Raw genomic sequence first — 21,163 nt, forward strand, 5'->3', positions numbered from 1 at the left:
CAGGCCAGTGTGTCTGTGGGACCCCTCCAGCCTGTGCATCCTTATACCGCAGGGGTTAATTCAGGCACCGCACCGAGAAAGTGCCTGTTTCAACCCCTGGATTTGCTTCGTTAGCGGCAGGGACTGCCCCCAGTCGCCCTCAGTGGCCCCAAGCAGATGCTCTGCTGCCTAAAATCAGAGCAAACCCTGCAGCGGGGCAGGGTTTCTCTTCCCTGTGACTATTGCAATGGTGATTGTGCAGGAGGAGCCTGTTCTTGCATGCCTGCGCTGTAACACGGCTTGTGTTAATTATCTGTGCTGTGCTAACAACACGTGCACTAATCAGCTCATTGAAAACCATGTCACTGACCCAGAAAACAGCCGGCTTTGGGATTAAATCTTTAACCCAACCCTAATCCTTGTCGGACGAGAAAGCTGCGGCGAGAGGTCCACATGTCCTGGGCGTTTTTGCTGTGGATGCGCCGCGCTGATGAATAAATGAAGTAACTGGTGGGTGCTTTGCTGTTACCCGGGGGAGGTGTTGGAGGGTGATGGGTGTCACGGTGGGGGCCGTCCCTGCCTGCACAGCTGCCAGAGTGGGGCTGGCGTCCAGGGGAGGGGAGAGACGGAGCCCGGCCCCTGCGCTCGGAGCTGCTGCAACTTTCTCTGGAGCATCCTTTATTGCTTCTTTAATTTAGAGGTGTGAGAGTATCTCTGATCAGATCTGCCCAGACAGGCAGTGCCTTCCTCCGGCTCCCCTCATCATCATCATTCCCTATGGTTGCTGAGTCCCTTCTAGCCAGGTTATATCACATGTGTGGGTGCTCACAGACCTCGCACGTGTCCATGGGGCCTCCGTGCCGGCTGGGGCTCCTGCAGACAACTTGCTTCATCCTCATTGTGTCCTGGGGCTTCTCACCTCCTCTTCTCCTCCTCATCCTCGTCCTCGTCCTCCTCCTCATTGTGTTCCTCTAACCCCCAGGAGGCTTCAGACTCTGTCCTAGGGCTCCCCTTGGAGCCTCGTGTGAGAAGATGGGGGACACGTCTGTAACCATCACCTGAGGATGCCTCTCGCAGCTCTGCCCTCCTGTTTTTTTGGCTGAGAGCGATAACTTTTCTGTTGCAGCTATAGAGAGTTTTGAGCATTTCTGCCTGGGCGGCTGCTGGGTCAGCAGGGCTGCATGTTGGTGGGCTTAGCACGTCAGAGACGGGGATTGCACTGTCAGCAATGTCTGATGTTAATCAGCAGCTCTGCTGAAAAAAAAAGTGAGACGGCCCAGCGAGGCATTGCCTCTGATGTTAAACGCAGCGCTGCAACCAGGTGAGCCCTGCCCATACCTTGTGTGATCTACCACGTATCTGTGCCTGGTGATTATTGGCATCTTGGGGCAGGATGGGGACATGGGGAGGGCAAATAGCAATGCATCGCTGGGTTAATCCCTTCTGGGGTTCTGCCCCTGGTATCACAAGGGTTGTGTTCGCCTCTTGCCCGGGCTGATGCACCGAGATGCTTCTCTCCAGCTCCTTCCGCAGCATCTGTCGAAGGAGAAGGCACTGGAATGGCAGCACTGCTCTCCCATGGATTTACCCAGGAAGAAGTTAACGGCACCGGGAGACGAGTGGGATAGAGGGGTGCTGCCACCAGACGAGCTGCTAACGGCAACCACTGCTCCTGCATCACCTCTCGTACAGCAGAGCGGTTTGCAAAGGCATGGCATGAGGCTGAAACCGAGGTACAAACGAGAGCAGCTTCCTCCAGATCCCAGGGTCAGAGCTGCCCGCGGGCAGCGCCAGCTGCTCGCTGCCACTGCAGCTGCCCGCCGTGCGGCTGGGGACAGATGCTCTTCCAGCCTGGAGTTCGCTCCATCGGGCAGATGAGAAAAGAAGCAGCCAGCGAGAGCCTCATTAAGTCTCTCTTTGTGAGAGCCGTTTGCAGGACAGAGCTCTCTGAGCACGCCAGAGCCAGGATCAGGCTTCCAGGTGCACTAAAAGTGGAGACTGGCCACCATCGTCGTGTTGACGACTCTTCTGCTTTGCAGACTCCTGCAAGGGTCCCCACAGGGCTGCGGTGGTTTGCGGTGGTTTGGGCAAGCGAGGAGGAAGGAAGAAACTGCAGCAGCTGCCCGGAGGTACCTCCCCGAGGGGGAAGAGCTGATGCCGGGAGCTTCCCAGGGAGGTGATCTTTGGCACACGTGGCAGTGGAGAGGCCCCACTGCTGGCGGGGCGGGTAAGAGCATCAAAAGGAAAAGCCGAAGACATGAGCGTTGCTGAAGGAGAGCAATGAAACCCTGCAAGGGCATGATTCTGGTCCGGCCACTCTGCAGCAGGAGGTCCCAGCACGAAGTCTCAGCTTCCCATGCATCTTCTGTACCGGTCCTGGCACATCCTCGGCACGCTGTGGTGCCCCAACAAACCCTCTGGCACGGCCAGTGGAGGCTGCCGTGCGCTGCTTGGCGAGCTTTGGGGTGGAAGGGGGCAGTACTGCCGGCATGCCGAAACATCCAGCAAATGCCTTAGTTGTTTTTCCACCAGAGCGCGATGCTTTGGAAACCAGACCCTGCATCTTTCCCGGGCCAGAGCTCCCGGCTGGCATCGCTTTGGTCCGTAACCCGTGGGCAGCGTTGGCTTACTCCGCTTCTCAGAGCCACGATGAAAATTTCCTTTTATCGTGCCGAGTATGCGATGATTACGGATTCGGTAGCCTACATAAAGGCTGCGTGGGCAAGGGATTAGAGCCTGTTAACACAGCTGGGCTGGCGGATTTGCCACTGTTGCACACTAATCCTCTCTTTATTGCATGGGGTGGATTACACGTCCGTAATGGCGCTTGCTGCGGGCAGAGTCTGGCCGTCGTGCCAGTGCCGGTCCCAGACTGCCTCTGCTGCTTTGGACCCGGGGTGAGGTCCTCTTTGAGGAGCTACACCCTGGGCAAGGTGTGTTTGGTTGGTTAAGCAGTGCTGAGCCTGCCTCAGGGGGGGGAACACTGGTGTCTGTGGCATTTAGGCAGATGGCCCAAAATAACACGATAAGGTAATAAAACTCCCAGAGACACAACTATGAGACCAGATCTGACTCCCATCCAAGTGTGAACGTCTCTGTCTTGGATGTCTCCATCTTAGACATCTCTGACTCTCAGGGAATTCACAGTCCCCAGAGAGAAACAGGCACTGTTGGGGCATAAGGTGCCACCTGGAACGGGACCATCAGCGGTTTTGGGAGCACCTTGGGTGAGCGTTGGGGGTTTTGCTGAGACGCTGACGTTGGCAGCGTGCAGTGCGTGCTGCAGGTCACCAAGAGGTGGGCTGGAGCCTGCTCTGCTCTGGTGTCTTCCCACTCCCCGTTGGGGCACCAATGAGCTTTTCCACGTCCCTGCATTTCTATAGCACCCATTTTGCCTGGATGTAATGTTCCTGCCAGTGTAACGCTTAGAAGTATGGGAAGAAAAGCAATAGGGAATGGGATGATTTTCGGCATCGAACTCACACCTACTGTCGTCACAGGCTTTTATGCAATGTCACCTTATTTTTTCATGGTGTCGTGACCCGGCGAGGCGCAGCATCCTCCTGCTTCAGACAGCTGGGATGCTCGTGAGCTGGCTGTGGGTCACTCCAAGGATTTGGGACAGATTTGCCGTTATTTAAGCAGTCTGTGTTGGTCTGGATGTTTCCCTGCGCTGCTGCTTCTGGTGGTGTCCAGCCCGCCTGGCCTTGGGCCACCGGCATGGCTGTGGGTACCATTGCTGTCACAGCAGATGACTACACTCAAAACCACATCTTGTTGCAATCCAACCATTTGTGCAAGGTGATTTGGGATTCAGGCTGGCTCCATCTTTGTATTTTCCCTTTTGCTTTCTGCTCAGAGTATTTCGGTGGGGGGGGAAGGACAAATTAACCCTCACGGTGCAAACGCTCTGCGTATCTCACCGCTCTGAATCCAAACGGCTCATTTTTATGCTGTGCCATGCGCCTGGAGCGCTGACACGGTGTGAATGTGTTCAGAGCTAAAAAGAGGATCAGAAATGGCCCTTCCCTTGGGGGGGCTATTTTGCAGTAAGCAGCAGCACAGATGTGTCCCAGGGTTTTGATGACTCCAGGAAGGAAGGGAGCACTTATCTCCGAGGCACCAGATGTAAGCAAAACGTCAAGGCGCGCTTTCCCCTGATGAATGAAGTGATGGCTCTTGCTGTATAATTCACCATTGAAAAGGAGATGATTGAATGCATCTGGCGGTTGCCTTCTCTCATGTCACTCCTGGGCGATGAAGTGGTCCTTGTCCCATGCAGGCAAAGGAGGGGTTTGGTTGAGCAGCAGGAGATCTCACTCCCAGAGCAGTGAGCGCTTCCCTGGTTGGTTTTTTCCTCCCCAAGGGTTAGATTTGCAGGGCTGTTCCGCCGGGACGCTCAGGGCAGGTGGGACTGCAGGTTTGAGTGCGTTCCCTCAGCATCCATCAGCATTGCGTTGGAGGTGGTGAAACGCTCAGCCTTGCTAGGACTTCCCCCAGAGGTTGTCATCCCCTCAGGGGATGAGGTTCAGACCTCAGGGCAGAAACCTGGCACAGCCTGATGCGATCATTTACGCTTTCAAGCTAATTAACTTTGTTTCGGTGTTCTTTGTATCTAATATTGACTGTTTGCTCCTGTTGAGGAACCAGGAGCGCTGCCGCCCTGCAGAGATGCTCACGGGCGTGACACCACCACCTTGGCAGGATGACCTCGGGTGATCTTGTTTTCAGCTGCATAAATAATCCGTGGACCGTTAATGATGTTCCTATTAGCCTGCAACAAGCTGTGAAAACTGGTATATTTGCCGTGACAAATGTGTGAAAGGTGCTAAATTTGCCCATGGCGGCGGAGGCTGCAGACCACGGAGCTGGCAGCACCGTGTCTGGCCTCCTGCTCCCCGGCAGGGTCTTGATGGCACCTTGCCTCTATCTCCACGGGAATTTGCAGGAGCCTCAGTGCTGCTTTTCCACAAAAACACGCTCTTTTGGCCACTTTGGCTGTGCCTCCTTGTCTTTACGGTGACTTACAGCCCCACCATCCAACGCTGGATTAGGAGCTGCTACAACAACTTGTTCTGGCCATGGGGAGGAGGAGAAGCCACCTCCGTCCCTCCTGCCACCCGGTTGCAAGCAACACTGGGCTTCCCTGGGACCTTGCGCCCGTACTGCAGATGGATGGAGCTTGCTTTTATCTTTAGTTGCTGGTGATCTGCCAGAATTGCAAGGTGACAAGGGGTAAGCACTGGCTGGGACATTCAGAGGTGATGAAGCAGCCCTGCCTCTTAGCCTCGCCACCTTCTTAATTACTTTCAAACAAGCTTGCTCACGAAGCGGGAGAGCATCTTGGCCACTGCTCTCCGACCCCGACTCCGTGCTGCGACAGCGCTGAGAAACGGTGTGGTCTCTGGGCTGCAATGCTGGCGGATGGACTTTGGGGCTCCGTCCAGCTCCGGCTCTGTGGCAAAAGCTGGGACACGTTGTACCACCTCCTGTACCCCGCCATCTCCTCTGTATGCGGGAAGGCAGCAGCAGGGGTGTGGGAGGATGAAAACCAGTCTCCCGGTGGGGTGTGGGGACGGGCACAGCATCCTCTGCTGGTCCCTCTCCTCCTGCTTGCTGGGGGGTTGTTCATGGGGAGACCTTTGGGAGGGCAGCACAGACAGTTTGTGCAGGCAGGGTAGGATGGGAGGGAGAAATCACCTTTTTCTCCAGGAGACACTGAAAGCGGCCGACGGCCCTCATGATGGACCCCACTCCGTGGTGTTAGCGGGTGGCTCCCCGAAACCCTGCATGCACAGCGCCGCCGTGCCCCGTCCCTGCCTGGCTGGGCCGGGGGTAGGAGCAGCCCCGTTGTGCGGGACCGGAGCAAACGTCGGCGCTGCCCAAACCCCGCGTGCATCCAGGCGCTGCTAAAACGCAGCAGCTGCATCGCGGCGGCGATGGCTCAGGGGGACGTGGGCATATGCCGTGTGACGTCGTCTCACCCCATGCTGCAAGGAAGCTCTTGGTGGGTAAACTCTGCAGATGATGATGGGGATGTCTATATGAAGGCTGTATTCTTAGATGCGCTTAGCCTTGACATCCTGGCCATATAGCTCACTGGGGAATTGCTTTTCTTTCGCTTTCATCCTGCAAACCGGCAGCTGCGCTCTCCTTTGCAGTACGTTCATCAAGGAGCCTCTTGCCCGCTGACCTTTGCGAGGATGGCCCGTGTCCCTGCGCCAGCGTAACACGGATTTGTGGCTGTGTCTTGCTTACAACCCAGATCAGGTTCAGCTGTAACTAAATTTAGCTGCCGCTCCGTAAGGGTTTTATAAGCTGGATTTCGAGGCGTTGCTCCTGCTCGGTGACTGCAATTCTTTGCACCTTTGAATGGGGGGATTAATGGAATGAATGAGCGATGACCCGGGATGCTGGAGTTTCGGCCGGGTTTGTGTCCCCTGCCCTCACCTTAATCTGCGCCTGGACTGGCCCAAGGCAGCTGCTTGCGTCCCTCTGGTGTCACCGGTGGGAGGTCACCGGTGGGGGCCGTCCCTTTGCTCCTCGGCTGCCCACGGAGGGAGGATTGCTGCCTCTGAAAACGGCTGCCTACCTTTATCCCAGGCGGTTTGCAAGATCTGTCACTGTTGGGGACAACGTGATGCAACCCACCGATGGAGGTGGGAAGCGGTGATGTACATGAGCGGTGAAGCAGGAGGTCCGGGCTCCCCCTGGGTGCTCCCAGGCCCTGTTTGAGGTAAGGTGGGAGCTCCCGGGGGAGATGGGTGGCTCCCTGGCCCTTCAGCCCCTGGCTTCTCCCGAAACAGGAGAAGGCAGGGGGATGATGAGGGTGAGCAGCTTGTGGATGCTTTCAGCCCAAATCCTCAGCGCCGGCTGAGCTGTTGCGGCAGGGTCAGTGGCACAGGAGGGGAGTGGAGCCTGGATTCATCCCAGTGCGGTGCAGAGCAGGGAGCCAAACCTGTCCGAGGCCAGGACTCAGCAGAGTTGGGGCACGAAGGGATTTATTTCCTTCCCTGGGTCAGAGCTTGTCCTGGGACCTTGTCATGCCATCTCCTGCTGCAGCTGGTCCTCCTCGGCTGCCCCAGCGGGTCGAGGTGCTGCAGCATTGCTCTTGGTGCTGCTTTGGGCACGGCTGGAGCATGGACGGAGGTCCCAGGGCACTGCTGGTGTGGTTGGGGCAGTGACAGCAGGGAGAGCATCTCCCACCCTTCATCTCCTGCGAGGAAGGGATGCATTGAGCTGCACCTCTGCCTCTTCTTCCTGGGCTGGATCCTTCTCTGAGAAGAGACAAACCCTTGGGATTGGGGTCCCCTGGGAGTCTCCCAGCTCTTGGTGCCCTCCACGGGATCTCTGTCGGCGAGGATGGATCCCCGCGGTGCTGGTGCTGCGTCAGGGCTTCCCAGCGGATGCATTTCAAAAAGCTTTTGCAGTTGCAGCGGCTGAGATTTAGGGCGATTCATGCAGAGATGGGAAGCTGCTCCCTATTTTGCTTGTACCCTGCACCAAAGTGGCACGGTGGCTGTTGGAAATCTGGCGGCTGCTGGGTCCCTGCAGCACCAGCCATGCCTGAGCCTGCTGTGCTGCTCTGGGGAGAGTAGATTTGCAATCCTTGCTTGCAAACATCCAAGAAAACCAGTTGGAGGGCTGTGGGGAGATCCCTCTTTGCAATTACTAGCTCTCCCTTGCTGGGGATGCCCATGGTGCTGAGCAGACGCCTGCTAACAGTGCATGACAGCTGATACTAAAGAGCCCAAGGGTTAAATCCTGCCCTGGGCTGTGCATAGGTGTCTGCCAGTCCACCCTGCCTTAATGGGAGCTTCGCAGAGCACCCCAGGATCCCCAGCTACCCCCCCGGCCTGTAGCTGATGCAAGCTGGGTGCTGCCGTTTGGGGTGCAAGAAACCAACGTTGGGTTTGATGCAAGCTGGGTGCTGCAACGTTTGGGGTGATGGCCTGACTTCTTTCACCCATTTGCAGAGGAGTGATCAGAAATAGGGGTGCTGGGTGCTGCGCCTAGCGAAAGTCCCGTCCCAGGGACCGCAGAGCCTGACCGGTTCTGGAAAATCCTGGAGCAGGTATTTCGTGTGCCTCCTGTGCTGCTGGGAGCACGCTGGTGTCATCCGCGGGCCTGATCCTGGGCAACCGGCTGCGGGGTGTTGCGAATCCTGCGCTGGGGTTGCTGGTGGGAGGATCTGGGCTTTGAAGCAGCGGCTCTGGGGCTTCTCCTGCTGCCCGTCCCAGCTTCTGCTGTGGCTCTGGGTGGGGGAAGGCATCCGGAGAGCATCCCACTGTCGTGCTGCCTCCTGCTCTGGCTGTTGTGCTTGGTGAACGTCGCTCTTCCTCCCTTCCCCGCAACGGCCACTTGCTGCTCAGGATCTCACCATCATCCCCCAAACGCACACCTGGCAGGACATGCCCCTTTCCAACCCTGTCTCCCACTTGCCTTCACTCCCCTCTCTTCCGTGACCATTTGCCTGGCCACATTTTCTTGCTCCGCAGCGGCACCAAACAGCCCTGGGAGCTGGTGGTGCTCAGCCAGCTGGAAAAAGATCTCGGTGATGGATGTCAGCGAGAGCAGTGGCGAAGCCGTCCCAGCCCAGAGTGGGGAACCAGGCTGACTGGTCCTGGAGGAGCCTTGTGAATGGTTTCCTTCTGGATTTGTTTCTCCTGGGAGTGGTGGGCTGGCCTCACCGGTGTGTCCCCCTGTGCCGAGCAGCAGTGCCACGCTGGCGTGCTGGCTCCAGCGCGGTGCGTCCGTGGGCTCCTTCGTGCATCTCGGGGGGAGGGGGACAGCGTGCCGTGAGGGGTTTTGCTGGAAGAGGAAGGTGTGTCCAGGGGGAAGGTGCAGAGCTCTGGGCTTTTGCAGCTGTAACTAAAAGTAAGTCACATCATGTCCTTCAGCGGAAGGCAGCAGCCAGCGGCGTTTTAATTACTGCTGCTGACAGCTGGGGAGGACGCAGCCTCGGAGAATGTCGGGTTGCAGCCGTGTTTGATGTTTCTTTGTCTTGGGGAAAGGTCAGCGTGGCTCCTTGCTCGAGCCAGTGCCGTGTGAGCAAATGCCGTAATGCAACGGCTGCCGGTCTTGGTTTGTCATCCGCAAAGGTGGGGACGGCCAAACCAGCCTTGGCCAAGGCAGGGTTTTGTTTGAGCTGCTGAAGGGGCTGGAGTTCCCTGCCGGGCGGTGAGCCAGGATGGAGCCGAGACGGCGCTGAGACATCTCAGGCTGAGACCTGGCTCCTCGTGGGCCACGCAAGCAGCTATGGGGGTTGAAGAAAACCAGACAGCTGAGCCCGAGAGAAGGGCTGCGATTCATTTCCCTTTGATATCAACCTTCCCGCGGGAGATGCCCATGTCTGAGCCACTCGCCCCTGGCTCCCTGCAGCCCTGGGAAGCTCGTGGGCTGGTGCTGCGGTGCTGGCCCTGCTCTGCACTGGGGCTTTGGGGTGCGTTTTGGCTCAGGAATGAGCTCTGTCGATAGAGACAGTGGTGGAAAAATACACCCTGAGCCCTGTTCAGTGCCACTCTCACCTCCGGCAAGCACCCCTTTGAAACTCTGCACTGTCTGGCTGTAGAAGGTATAAAACCAAATTAATAACTTCAAATTGCTTGGCTGCTGCTGGCAGCTGGGGAGCTGGGCTTGGGGGGTCTTTCTTGCAGGATATTCTCCTGTAACCACCCTTGGCATCGCTTCTCTTCCAATGAGTAAACGTGACGCTTGCCCGGGTTGATCCGGGTGCTTCGTGGGTGCGGTGGTTTGGATCAGACCGCGGGCAGGGCGCTCGTGCAGTGTCTGAATTACAGAGGAAGAGGCTGCAGAAAGGTGGCCCGACGGTCTTTCAAAAACAGGGAATAAAGCCTGTGCATACCCTAGCCGGCCTGTAAATCCACATGGACACAAGTTGTGGGATGCTGGCAGGATAAAGCATCGTCCTGACCTGCTGCGTGGAGGTACCGCTGCCTCTGGCAGGGTCTGGGGCAGTGCGAAGACCATCCCGGTCATCTTCCCAAAACCTCCCCGTGCTCAGTGGAGAAAGTGCAACGCCGATGGCCACTTCTCCATCACGTGGATTTTTTTTTTTTTTTGTATGGCTGTAAATGAAGCTTGTCGGTGCAGATTTCCCTTTGGGGTACAGCATGGATCCTCCGCGAAGGTCGGCAGCCTTGGGACGGGAGGACCTGAGGTTTTATCTGGTGTGATTTTTATTTAGGACGTTGATTTCCATTGACTGATTGAGTGATTTCTCCTTCGCATCCTGCAGCTCCCAGCTCCCTGGTGATGTGCCGGAGGACTGCCTTCGCATGGCTCCTCTGTAATTACCTCCTTTTCCCCTAATTTACCGTTATACCTTACAAACCGCGTTTAATTACAGCAGGATAATTACAGGTGATCTCCTAGCGCATCATTTCAAAATGCTCAGCCCCCTCAGCCAGACACAGCCAGCGGTTTCCGTCCTCGGTGCCAGCAAGCTGTGCCAAAATGGGTATTTCTGTGCCCGCTGCGTGCGGGCTGCCTGCGGAGAGGGACCTTCAGAGCAGATAATGAGCTTTGCCGGGCCGGGAAGGTCACGGCTGCTATCTCATTACTTACCCTTGTGGTTTCATCCTCTTGTTGCAATGCATCAGTGTAATAAAAGAAGCCAGCGTGCCAGCTCGGGGTGTGGGTTAGTTTTAACTGGCAGGAGGCTTGAGCTTGAAGCTGGGTATGAAGGCATCGGGGCAGGGTCTGCCCGTGGGCTTTGTGGCTGTGGGTGGCTGCCAACAGGACTTTCTGGGGTGGGGAGAGGAGCTGAGTTGTTTCCAGAGAGTGAGGTGAAAACGCGGTGTGAAGGGCTCTGAAAATCTGTGGTCTGGTCTCGCATCTCCCCGTGCCCGTCCACCCAGCCCCGCGGGGTCTGTGGCTCACGTGAGGAGGAGGTGGGTGGTCCCCATGGGGCTGGGGGGGTGTAGGATGAGAGCACAGCTAGGAATTTGGGGGGACAGAATCCTGACACCTCCCTGCCTGCAATCAGAGAAAGGGCAAAGCGGGGGGACCTGCTGCGTTGCTCCAAGCTCGCAGGAGCCACGTTGCTCATCGTGGCACTGAGGATGTGCAAAGGGCTCTGCCCCTCTCCTTTCCCGGGGAGATTTCCACCCGCTCTCCTGGCTAATGATACAGCCTTAATGCTATTGCAGTGTGGTGCTCCCAGGGCAACATCTATTGAGCTCAGGCAGGTAGGCATCTCCATCGGTGTGACAGCACCACGGAGTTGCTTCCTAGAGTCGCTGATGGCCACAACTGGAAACAGAGGGGCAGAGAAGCTGGCGCCGTAGGAGAAACCCGCGTTCAGAGCTTGCAAACACTTTCCGGCTGAATTATTTCTGCCTAGCAAAACCACATGTGACTGTGTCTCATTAGAGAGCCTTAATGGCGCTGAAGACTGATGTATGTTGGAGCTCACCCGTGTGACACTCACGTATACCCGTCCGCACTGGAAGAAAATAGCAGGTTTGCAAGAGCATGGTCTGTGGGTTTAAATTCACCCCGGCCAGCTTGATGCTGGGAGCGATCCCGCAGAAACCTGCCTGTGGACTGAGCGCTGCGCAGTGAGAGCAGGCGGGAGCAATCGGGGATGGAGATAACACGAACGTAGGGTCAGGTCCTTCCATGCTGCAGATGTTAGGAAGCAGGAGAGAGCAGAGGTGAATACAAAGCAAAACATCTTTTTAAATATGATGGGTTACACTGATTTTTGTTTTTCCAAAGGACAGGCGCAAACTCGTGCTCGTCCTTCGTTTATCTGATCTGAGTTTGGTTCCTGCCTCTTCCCGAGACCGGGGGGCTCCTCGAGGTGAGGCTGGGGATGGCTGTGAGCTCCCAGGGGACGTGGTGGTGTTCAGGATGTCACTGGAATCACACACGCCCACCTCCTGCATTTTTCTTTATTATCCTGGGATATTCGTTCCCTTTGCTTCATGCTTCTTCACCTAAAATATGAAAACTTGATGCTTTGTGTCACTTTCCTGGTGATTCATTTCTGATGTTATTGAAGGAAAAACTTCTTTCCCTGGATGAGACTCAAATCCTGCTCCTATCCAAAGGAGAGGTTTGATGAAGAACTGCTGAATTGGAGCTTTTCTTGGACAAATCCTCGTAAAATCAGGCCGGGTCATGGAAGCTGAAGCCCTGAACCTGTTGCTTGACCAGGAGATACCACGATATTCAGGTGCCACCTGCAGCCCAAATTTAGAGTAACCTGCCAAGAACTGAATGAATCACATGTGAAATCCAAGTAGATGGAAACAAAAAAACGAGTCCTGGGGATGATTAGAAGTCTGTTAGATGTTCAAAACTCCCTGCTTCTAGTAATTTTGAATAGTTTTGAGTTTTTCAGGCCAGCGTTTATCTAAAGAGGACCTCCCTTGGTGTGGTGATGAGCTGGAGCTAGCTGAAGCACAAGCACAGTTAATTTGCCTGCAAGTTGCCAGCCTGCCTCCAAACTCCTGTAGAATGTCCACAAAAATCATATTTTCCTACTTTTAAACGTAGGAAGAAGTTTAGCACGTCCCAACTTGCAGAGATTTAGGAGGGAGGAGAAGGTGCAGCCCTGCCTCTGCGCTCAGCTTCACGTGGGGTTGATTGCAAAGGAAGCAGCGAAGCCGAAGGGACTCAGTGTTTCAGTCTAATATAAAGAATAACCTAAGAATAGAGCTCTGAGAGCTGGCTGTCTCTCTCGTCAGACAACAGAAAGGCAGCTTGCGGGAGCTCGCAGTGTCCCGTCCCCGAGTGGACGTCCTGCGCCCAGAAATCTCCCGCTGGGTGTCCGGCGTGCCCACGGATGGGCGATGCTTGCAATCGCGTCGATGCTGAGGGGGGCTCGGGGGGCTGCGGCGGCGGTTAATACCACTGAGGGGTTCTATCAGCCTAGGTCGCGGTGTCCCTGCTGTCGCCTGCCTGGTGGCACAGGACAGGGCCACTGTGCATCCTGCAAGGCATCGCTTGGTGCATCCCGTGAGCCCTCCTTCCCTTGTGCCCAGCGTGTCTGTGTGTGTCCCCGCGGCTGACGGGTCCTGTTCCCCGGAAAGGGGCCCATCGTGGAGAGGAGAGGGCTTTTGGCCATGGTGAACGTGTTGTGGGGGCCAGGCCAGGCCCTTTGCTGTCTGCTGGGCTGTGCGGTTCCGGGGAGGAGCTGGGCATCCTCCCTCTCTGCCTCCTTGGAGCAAAGGGCTTTCTGGCTCCCAGCTTCCATGGGGATGGCTCCCATCATCCTGTCCAGCTTCTCCCTGCCTGCAGGATCGGGGATGGAGGTGGCTGCTGGGGATCTCAGGGCATCCTTAGAATCACAGAATCACAGAATCATGAAGGTTGGAAAAGACCTCTAGGATCATCGAGTCCAACCGTCGACCCGACAGCACCATGTCCACTAAACCATGTCCCTAAGCGCCTCATCTTTTAAATACCTCCAGGGATGGTGACTCCACCACTTCCCTGGGCAGCTTGTTCCAATGTTTAACCACTCTTTCAGTGAAGAAATTTTTCCTCACGTCCAATCTAAACTTCCCCTGGCAGGTTGAAGGGGCTTGAAGCCCCTTGAAGGGCTGGACTTGGCTGAGGTTTGTGTGAGCACAGCCTGGGCTCCTGGGGACCAGCAATGGGGCCGGGGACAGGAACAGGCTGCAGGGCTGGGGCACGGCGAGCCGGGCTGCTGCGGGAGATGGGACATCACGAAGGCTTTGTGGACTGAGGGCAGTTGCCTGTGTTGCAGCCATCTCCTCAAGATGATTCAGGTTTGGATGGTCAGAGTTGAATTGTCTTTAGCCCCAAGGATATGGGGGACTGTGCCAAGCTCCGAGATGGCATTTCGTAAAACCAGGGTCCTGGGAGAGGAGGAGGGGGAGTGGTGAGGAGTCAGCTCTGGAGTTGCCATGTGCCAGCGCTGGCTCCATGATGAGCTCCCGGGCTGCGAGGGCTGTGCCGGGTGCTGACATGTCCCTTCCTTCCTTTCAGGCTTGCCACGATTTCCTGGACTTAGCCGAAACCCACAGCCGAAAATGGCAGCGGGTGCTGCAGTATGAGCGGGAGCAGAGGATCCGGCTGGAGGAGACCATCGAGCAGTTAGCCAAGCAGCACAACAGCTTGGAGCGAGCCTGCCGCGGAGCCCCTGGCCTGGCCTCCAGCAGCACCGGCATCAAAAAAAAAGCCAGCAGGCCGGGCCGCAGGGCTGGGGCTGGGTGTCGTTCCGGGGGCAGAGCCCTGCAGGAAGCCCCAGGATGGATGGGGGCTTTCTGTTCGGTTGTTCCTAGCAAGTCGGCAGGGATGGGAGGGATGCACAAGGCAATGCCCTATATGCCCGTGATTTTTTTTTTTTAATGGATCCCATTATGCCATAATTGTCCCTAATTGTCCTGCTGCTCCTTGCTTGGGGTCTTGCATGTCCCCAAGGTACGGATGCAGGAGAGGGCTGTGTCCCCAGCTTGCTCGTGCTGTTTCAGAATATTTCAATAGCTTTAACCCTCACCGTCGGGCACATCTCTGGCTGCTGCAGGGCAGCCACGGTGCTCGGAGGAAGCCCAGGGTCCCCTGGCGCTGCCGAGTTCCCGGCTGCGCAGGGTGGTGGTGGCACAGCCAGGGCTCATTTGCTGGTCGCAAGAGTTACTGGGCAATAAAATCTTAACAGCTTTGCATATTCATGCCAAATCTCCTTCCCTGTGGGAGGCATTAGTTACAGCCTGGTAGCCAAAAACTGCAAATAATGCCTTGTCTTATTTTTAAAGGATATATAGACTCAAGGGAGAGAACAGTGGCTGTTGCGGGGGGTGACGGCAGTGCCAGGCACTGCCCTCGTTTTTGTATGGCCTCAAGGAAATGGCCTCAGGTTGTGCCAGGGGAGGTTTAGATTGGATATTAGGAAAAATTTCTTCACCGAAAGGGCTGTCAAGCATTGGAACAGGCTGCCCAGGGAAGTGGTGGAGTCACCGTCCCTGGAGGTATTTAGGGACACGGTTTAGTGGCGCTTAGGGACATGGTTTAGTGGTGGACTTGGCAGTGCTAGGTTTACAGTTGGACTCGATGATCTTAAGGATCTTTTCCAACCTCAATGATTCTGTGATTCTGTGGCGCAGCTGGGGAGGGCAGGGGGGAAATTGCTGCAGGGACAGGCACAAATCCATTCCGGTCCCATCACAAGGGGTGACCCTGCTCCTTTAGAGGAGCGTGGGAACGATGTGGGGAAGGAGGTTGCCAAACCCTGCCAGGAAGCCGAGCCAACTGCTGAGTTGGACGGGCCGCTGCGGCAAGATGGCTGGAGCCGGGGTGGCTGTTCTGGTCCTTCCACGTGGCCTCAGCAGCGCTGTGTTGGACACCTGCGGCATCCCCCTTGCTGGAGCAGCAGTACCACCCAGAGGCCCCGAGAGAGGTGGTCAGCTCTGCCGTGTGCCCTGCACCGTCGTGGCTGCTCGACTGCTCGGCGCGGCTGCTGGAGCGGTGGTTTTGTGGCAGAGTGGTGAAGCCTGCGGTGAGGCTGCGCTCGGGGAGCAGCGTGGCAAGGGCAGGAGCAGGGAAGCTGCACCAGGTCTCAAAAGTCACCGCAATTTATCTCTGCTCCTGGCTTTGTAGTGATCTCTCCCACTGCAGCAGGGAAGAGAAGTGTTTATAAGCATGGGGCTGGAAAACCCAACAGCCGGGAAGTCTCTCTGAGCATCACCTGAAACACGTGACTTTTTTTCCCCCGTTTTAATCCAAACCAGATTTCCTGGCAGATGGGGCGGTGCTGGAGTGGCAGCCGTGTTAGACGTGGTTGGGTGTGCAAGTCACGCGTGTGTGGCTGGCTCAGGCAGCCTGGTGGTATTTTTGGAGGTGCTCCCAAGCACGGCAGGGAAGCCTTGTGTGCCTGGATTGGGGAGCAGGACATGCACTGCCAGGGCACATCCTTGCTTTTAGGAGCTGGAAAATCGGTATGGCATCCTCTTGTCATGGAGTGGGATGGAGAGGAGTGGGACAAGCTGTAAAGAGAGCTGGCGCTGGAGGGGACACGGCAGGAGGAGGGTGGGCTCTGGGGACAGACTCGTGCTTGATGGGTTCAAAAGGGGACAGGGGGACCGGCAGCACCCGAGCATCTCAAACCCTTTGTGCCAACAGGGAGCGTGCAGTCTGCCAAAGGAGAGGCCAGTGATGAAGATGAAGAGACGGAGTATTTTGATGCCATGGAGGATGCACCAGCTTTTATCACTGTAACCGCAGACCCCAAGCACCACAGGTACGAGCCCCCACCCCAGGGCCACGCGTTGCATGGTGCAATCTGGTGAAACCTGCTGTGAGTGTGGGAAGACCAGGGGAGAGACAGTTTGCCCGGTGTTGTGCTTGGGCTTGAGGGCAGTATCCTTTCCCGCGGAGGGTTATTCTGTGTGCATGTCCCCCAGCAAACGGGCTGCCTCTGCCCAGGGCTCTGTACTGTGCCCGTCTGCTCTTACATTCCTGGAGCGAGCGAGGCTGAGGATGGCCCCAGCTATAGCGAAGCAGGCGAGGAAGGGCAGGCGTCAAGCCTGCGCTGCGGTAAAGCTGAGTCCTCTTTGCCAGCAGCTGATGTGGGCTCGAGGGGAGCCTGGACAGGGACTTGGAGGGAGATCCCTTGGAGCACTGGGCAGAAGCAGGGAGTACTGTGCCTTCGTCTGCCTTGACCTGCTCTTGTACCTCCCTGGGTGGCTGGAGGCACCTGTGGTCTGGACCACGGTCACACCGCTGGGCTCGCTGGCAAACGCAGAGGCTCTCGGTCACCAGGCTGGGACACCCCCTCCTAACGCCTGCGCATGGCCTCCGTCACCCTGTGCCTTCCTGGCAGCGCCCTGGGGTGGTGCAGGGAGATGCTCCGGGTGATGGTGGCTGTGCTGCACCGACCCTGGCTCTTCTTTCCTCTTCTCTGCCCTTGCTCGTGTTTTGCAGTTGGTACTTTCTTCCCCGCAGGCGTTCGGGCAGTAACCTGAGTGGGGCCAGCGAGGGCCACCCTGAGGACTGGAACCTGGAGGACAGCGTGAGTTGGCTGGGCAGAGCGGGAGGGATGGTCCCGGTGGGATGAAACCAGGGGAGAGGAGTAGGAGAGGAGGAGGTTGTTGGAGACACTCTCCATCCGGGTCCTTCCTGCGCCTCCAGGATGGAGCAGAGTTGGTTGCTCTGTGAGCCACAGTGGGGGGACAGATGTCAGTGGTCTTACAGCAGTACCCCAAGCACCCTCCTAAGGGAAGCAGGAAAGTGTTGGGGGCAATTGCACTGTTATTTCCCCCACTCTCTGGAGAATAGGCTTCCAGCGATGCTCCCCAGCACAAGTGCACGCAGTGTCTCCTGAGCTGCGGTTGCTGCTCCCGGGAGCGTTTGGGTCATGCTGGGTGAGTCCAACTTAGATCTGTCTTTCTTCTGTTGCTTCCACAGGTCTTTGAAAGCTCAAATCAAAGCAGCTACAATGAGTCCACTTGCAAAGATCTCCTGCCGAAGAAAAGGAGACGGACTCGCATCCCCGACAAACCCAACTACAGCCTTAACCTCTGGAGCATCATGAAGAACTGCATCGGCAAAGAGCTCTCCAAGATCCCCATGCCTGTAAGTGAGCGTGTCCCAGGCGCTGAGGGCCGGCGGAGAGGGTGCTGCCGTGATGCTGGTGTTGAGGGTTTAGTTTGGGCATGGCTCTTGGCTGTGCAAAGGATTTGGATTACGGCTCCAGGTGGTCCTGCCAGGTGCTGTGGTAGCACAGCAGCCCCGAGCGGGGCAGGAGCGTGTCACCAGCTGCCAACCCTGTCCTGGGGGAATGGCTTCTGCACTGGCAGAGCCCTCTGAAACCACCTCACTATTCTCCCCAGCCCTGTGATGCAGCACTGATGTGTCCTTGCTGCTCAGTTCTGCTGATTCTAAGCCCTGTGTTTTTCCCTGCAATTTATTTGCCCCTTGAAATCATCCGCTTGCTGCCAGAGAGCCAGCACAGCCAGAAAGCTGAACCAGCCAGGCAGGAGGAGGCTGTCCTCAGGGGCACGGAGCTGTAGTGCTGATTGCTTTGTGGTAAATGGCTCTGACGTCGTGGCTGTTACATTAGGGACTATTTGAATTGGGTCGGCTCTTTCTTTGGGACTGATCCCTTCTCCTGTGCTGGCTGCGGAGAGCCCTGGAGTGCCCATGCCCCTGGCAGCTTGCTCGCACGAGTGCCAGGGTGAGCTGGGGCAGAGGGGACGTTGCCCAAGTGTCCTCTACGAATCCAGCCGGTGCCGAGGCAAGGAGAGAACCAGGACACCTTGAATCCTTGAGGATTCAAGTGTCTCACCCAGGGGCTAGAAGAAGAGACCTTGCTGCTGATCATGCTTTCCCCAGCGTGCATCCTGGGGACATGATGCTCAGAGAGCAGCCCCACTTGCACCGACAGCACGGCAGGGCCGCGTTTCACCCCAGGGACTCAGAGTACCTTTATTTTCCTTGCAAAGAGCAGCCTTTTAGTGAAGGAGGTGCCGTAGGGACAATTTACAGCACCTCTGGGTGCTGCTGGGTTTGTTCCTTGGGGCGAAAGGCTTCCTGTGGATGGTCAGAGGAGAGGGTTTGCTGGCAGGGGTCTGTCTGGAGGAAGCCCCCTTGCATGGGCTGCCACAGAGGGTAAGCGCATTTAATTCTTGCAGACAAATAACCCTGTGCCTCATACCCGGACAAAATGCTGCCTACACCAAAGCTCCCCCAAAACCACAGCCCTTTTTTTCAGAGCAAACCAGCCCTTTCCAGGCTGCTGGTTCTCTAGCAGGTCTTCACCAGCCCAGTGAGCGGCATGGATCGGACCGGGTGTCATCGTAAGGAATCTGTTTCCCCAAAACGACGAAGTCCTGGCAAGCTTGGGAGAGCTGTGAAACAGCTGGGGGTGACTGGGGTCTATTGTGGCACTGACCGGAGCGAAAGTAGCCCAGCAAAGTGTGATCTGTAGCCCTGGAGCTGTATTCGGGGTCCTTCCCTTGCTGGGTAAAGGGGAAGGAGCGTGTTACAGGGGCTTGGATGCTGAATTGATTAGATTTTGTCTCTTCTTAAAGCAGTGCCTGACGCTCTCTGAGTAAAAGCGATGAGTTTGTCTCTTCCTTATGCTATTTCCAGCCGAGATATACAGCCCAGTGCTGTCTGTTAGCATTTCTGCAGCAACATCTATATCAGATAAAGGCGTGATGGGTACAGAAATAAGCTCAGGACGTGAAATACCAGCAGCTGCCGGTGCCTGGCGAGAGGAAATTTATACCTTCCCTATCAATCGTTATCATTCCGGGAGCTGCTAAAGCCGAGTCCAAACCTGAGAGCAGTATGTTCTGCTTGCACAGCAGCCACCAGTGCTGACTTGGGGGATGTAATTACTCCGTCCCTCACTGGGGCCAGCGGATCTAGTTTCCCAGCACTGCTGTCTCTGTAAACTGTTCAAGAGAGCTATGGGTTGTAAAGAAGGGGCTCAGCCCTGCGTGTGCTGCTCGCTGTCAGCTCCTCTCTCTGAATGTCTGTACAGATACAGAGGCAGGGAGGGGCTTTGCACCCCGCAAGCTCAGCCGCACGCAGCGTTTCTTTGGGAGATTGACCCCAAGAACAAGCAGCCTGTGGTAAGGCATCAGGGGGCAATTTAATCTCCTTTAAACAGCCGTTTAAATTCTGTCTCTGTAGTACGTGCGCTTGGAGCGCAGGAAAAGCCAGCAGCTCTGTGAATCGAGATGGAGCTGCCGAATGAGGGCTTTCAAGCTGACGTTGCGGTAGACGGAGCGAAGGAGGAGGAGAAGGAAGCAGAGCAGCCGGCTCGGGGAGGGCTGTTTGGAAACGTGGTTAATTACAGTACAAACTGCTGGCGAGCCTGTTGTGCGCACGGAGCGATGGGAGTTTCTCCCTCCACGCGCTTCACCCGATTCTTGGCAAATTAGAAGCATTTCCGAGACTCCGTCCCCTTCCTGGGTGACGTGATGGACTGAAAACCCGCTCCTTAATTTTTCCTCTGAATGAACAAACCTGCATCACTGAAAAGGAAAAAAACAGCTTTAGGGATTTTGCGTTTCGGGTGGGTTCATCTTCCTTCCTCTGTGGAAGGGTTTTGCTTTGCCGTTGCCCGAGCGGTGCCAGTGGAGAGGATGCAGCTGCCGGCTTTGTTCTCGTGCCGCCTGCGTCTCTCCCAAGAGTTATCTCAAGCTGGCTGTGATTTGCTTTTTTCTGTGGATGCGATGCTGCCCTTTCTGCAGCTCTTTCTTTCTCGGATGCTGTAAGATCCCTGCTCCTTAAATCCCCGAGTGGAACTCTCTGGGGTTTGTTTTCTTTAGTGTGAAATATGTAACTTGGCTTACAGAAGTGGTTCTCCCATCCTTCAACCATCTGCTCCTTCTAAAATATATTTCTTTGTTCTGAACTGAAAGTAAACAGTGAATTTCACATGGTTTTGAGGCAGAAGACCTTCTGAGACAAAGTATCTCCATCTTCCTTTCAATTATTTTTATATTTCAACACTTTTCAGAACAAAAAGTATTGCTAAAATCAATCGTTTGTTTTTTTCCCAGAGGTGTTTGCAGCCTGTCCAACCTGGCAGCATCTGGCAAAATTTTCTAATTGACAAAGCAATGACTTGGGGCTGGAAATACGACCCATTAGGGCTCTCCCAGGACAGAGCTTCCCCTCCGCTCCCTGCCCCACGGGGCATTGCTGCCGCCGCTGCCTGTACCTCTCACATGCAGTTCGGGTGCTGTCGTGGAGCTGCAGTCCCAGGAGCAGGGAGACTCCGAAATGGGGCTTTTCAAGGTTTTCTGAGCAACTGGGCTGCAGCCCAGCGTGGGGATGGCTTTGCCAGGAGGTGATGGAGGGCAGCCTGGGGACCAGCACATCTCTGCCCCACATCATCGCCTCTTGCTCATGGCTGGTGGAATGCTGGCCGGGAGGCAGGAGGGAGCTGGTTTCGCTGCTGAGGCTCATTTTGGGGGTCACTGGTGCTCCGTCACCGGAGCAAGGTGGTACCTGGGAGGATATCTGGTTAGCTCGTGGGGCTGCCGGCTCGCTGCTACACCTCTTCTCAGCTGGGAACTTTGAAGCCTTCACGCTCTCGTGGTACGGTTCAGGGAGCATGGCAAAGCATGCATTTCTTGCTTTTATTTAACGTTTGGGTGATGCTGCAGAGGCAGTGTGCAGGCAGTGTGCCTTGGCACATCCAGCCCCGTGCCGTGAGCTGCCCAGCGGGGTTGCT

At 56.2% G+C, this 21,163-nt stretch overlaps 1 protein-coding gene across 1 annotated transcript in view; it reads left to right on the forward strand.

Moving 5' to 3' along the window:
- The window catches only part of LOC103914438 (oxysterol-binding protein 2-like), a 35,302-nt gene that overhangs the window by 5,088 nt on the left and 9,051 nt on the right, over positions 1 to 21,163 (forward strand). The window contains exons 2-5 of the mRNA XM_009321076.1: positions 13,963 to 14,166; positions 16,086 to 16,210; positions 16,915 to 16,981; positions 17,377 to 17,544. Of these exons, the coding sequence (XP_009319351.1) occupies positions 13,963 to 14,166; positions 16,086 to 16,210; positions 16,915 to 16,981; positions 17,377 to 17,544 (564 nt within the window). The remainder of the gene's footprint in view (positions 1 to 13,962; positions 14,167 to 16,085; positions 16,211 to 16,914; positions 16,982 to 17,376; positions 17,545 to 21,163) is intronic.

This window comes from Pygoscelis adeliae, unplaced genomic scaffold (genome assembly GCF_000699105.1).
Source record: "Pygoscelis adeliae isolate BGI_AS28 unplaced genomic scaffold, ASM69910v1 Scaffold403, whole genome shotgun sequence".
NCBI classification, from domain to species: Eukaryota; Metazoa; Chordata; class Aves; order Sphenisciformes; family Spheniscidae; genus Pygoscelis; species Pygoscelis adeliae.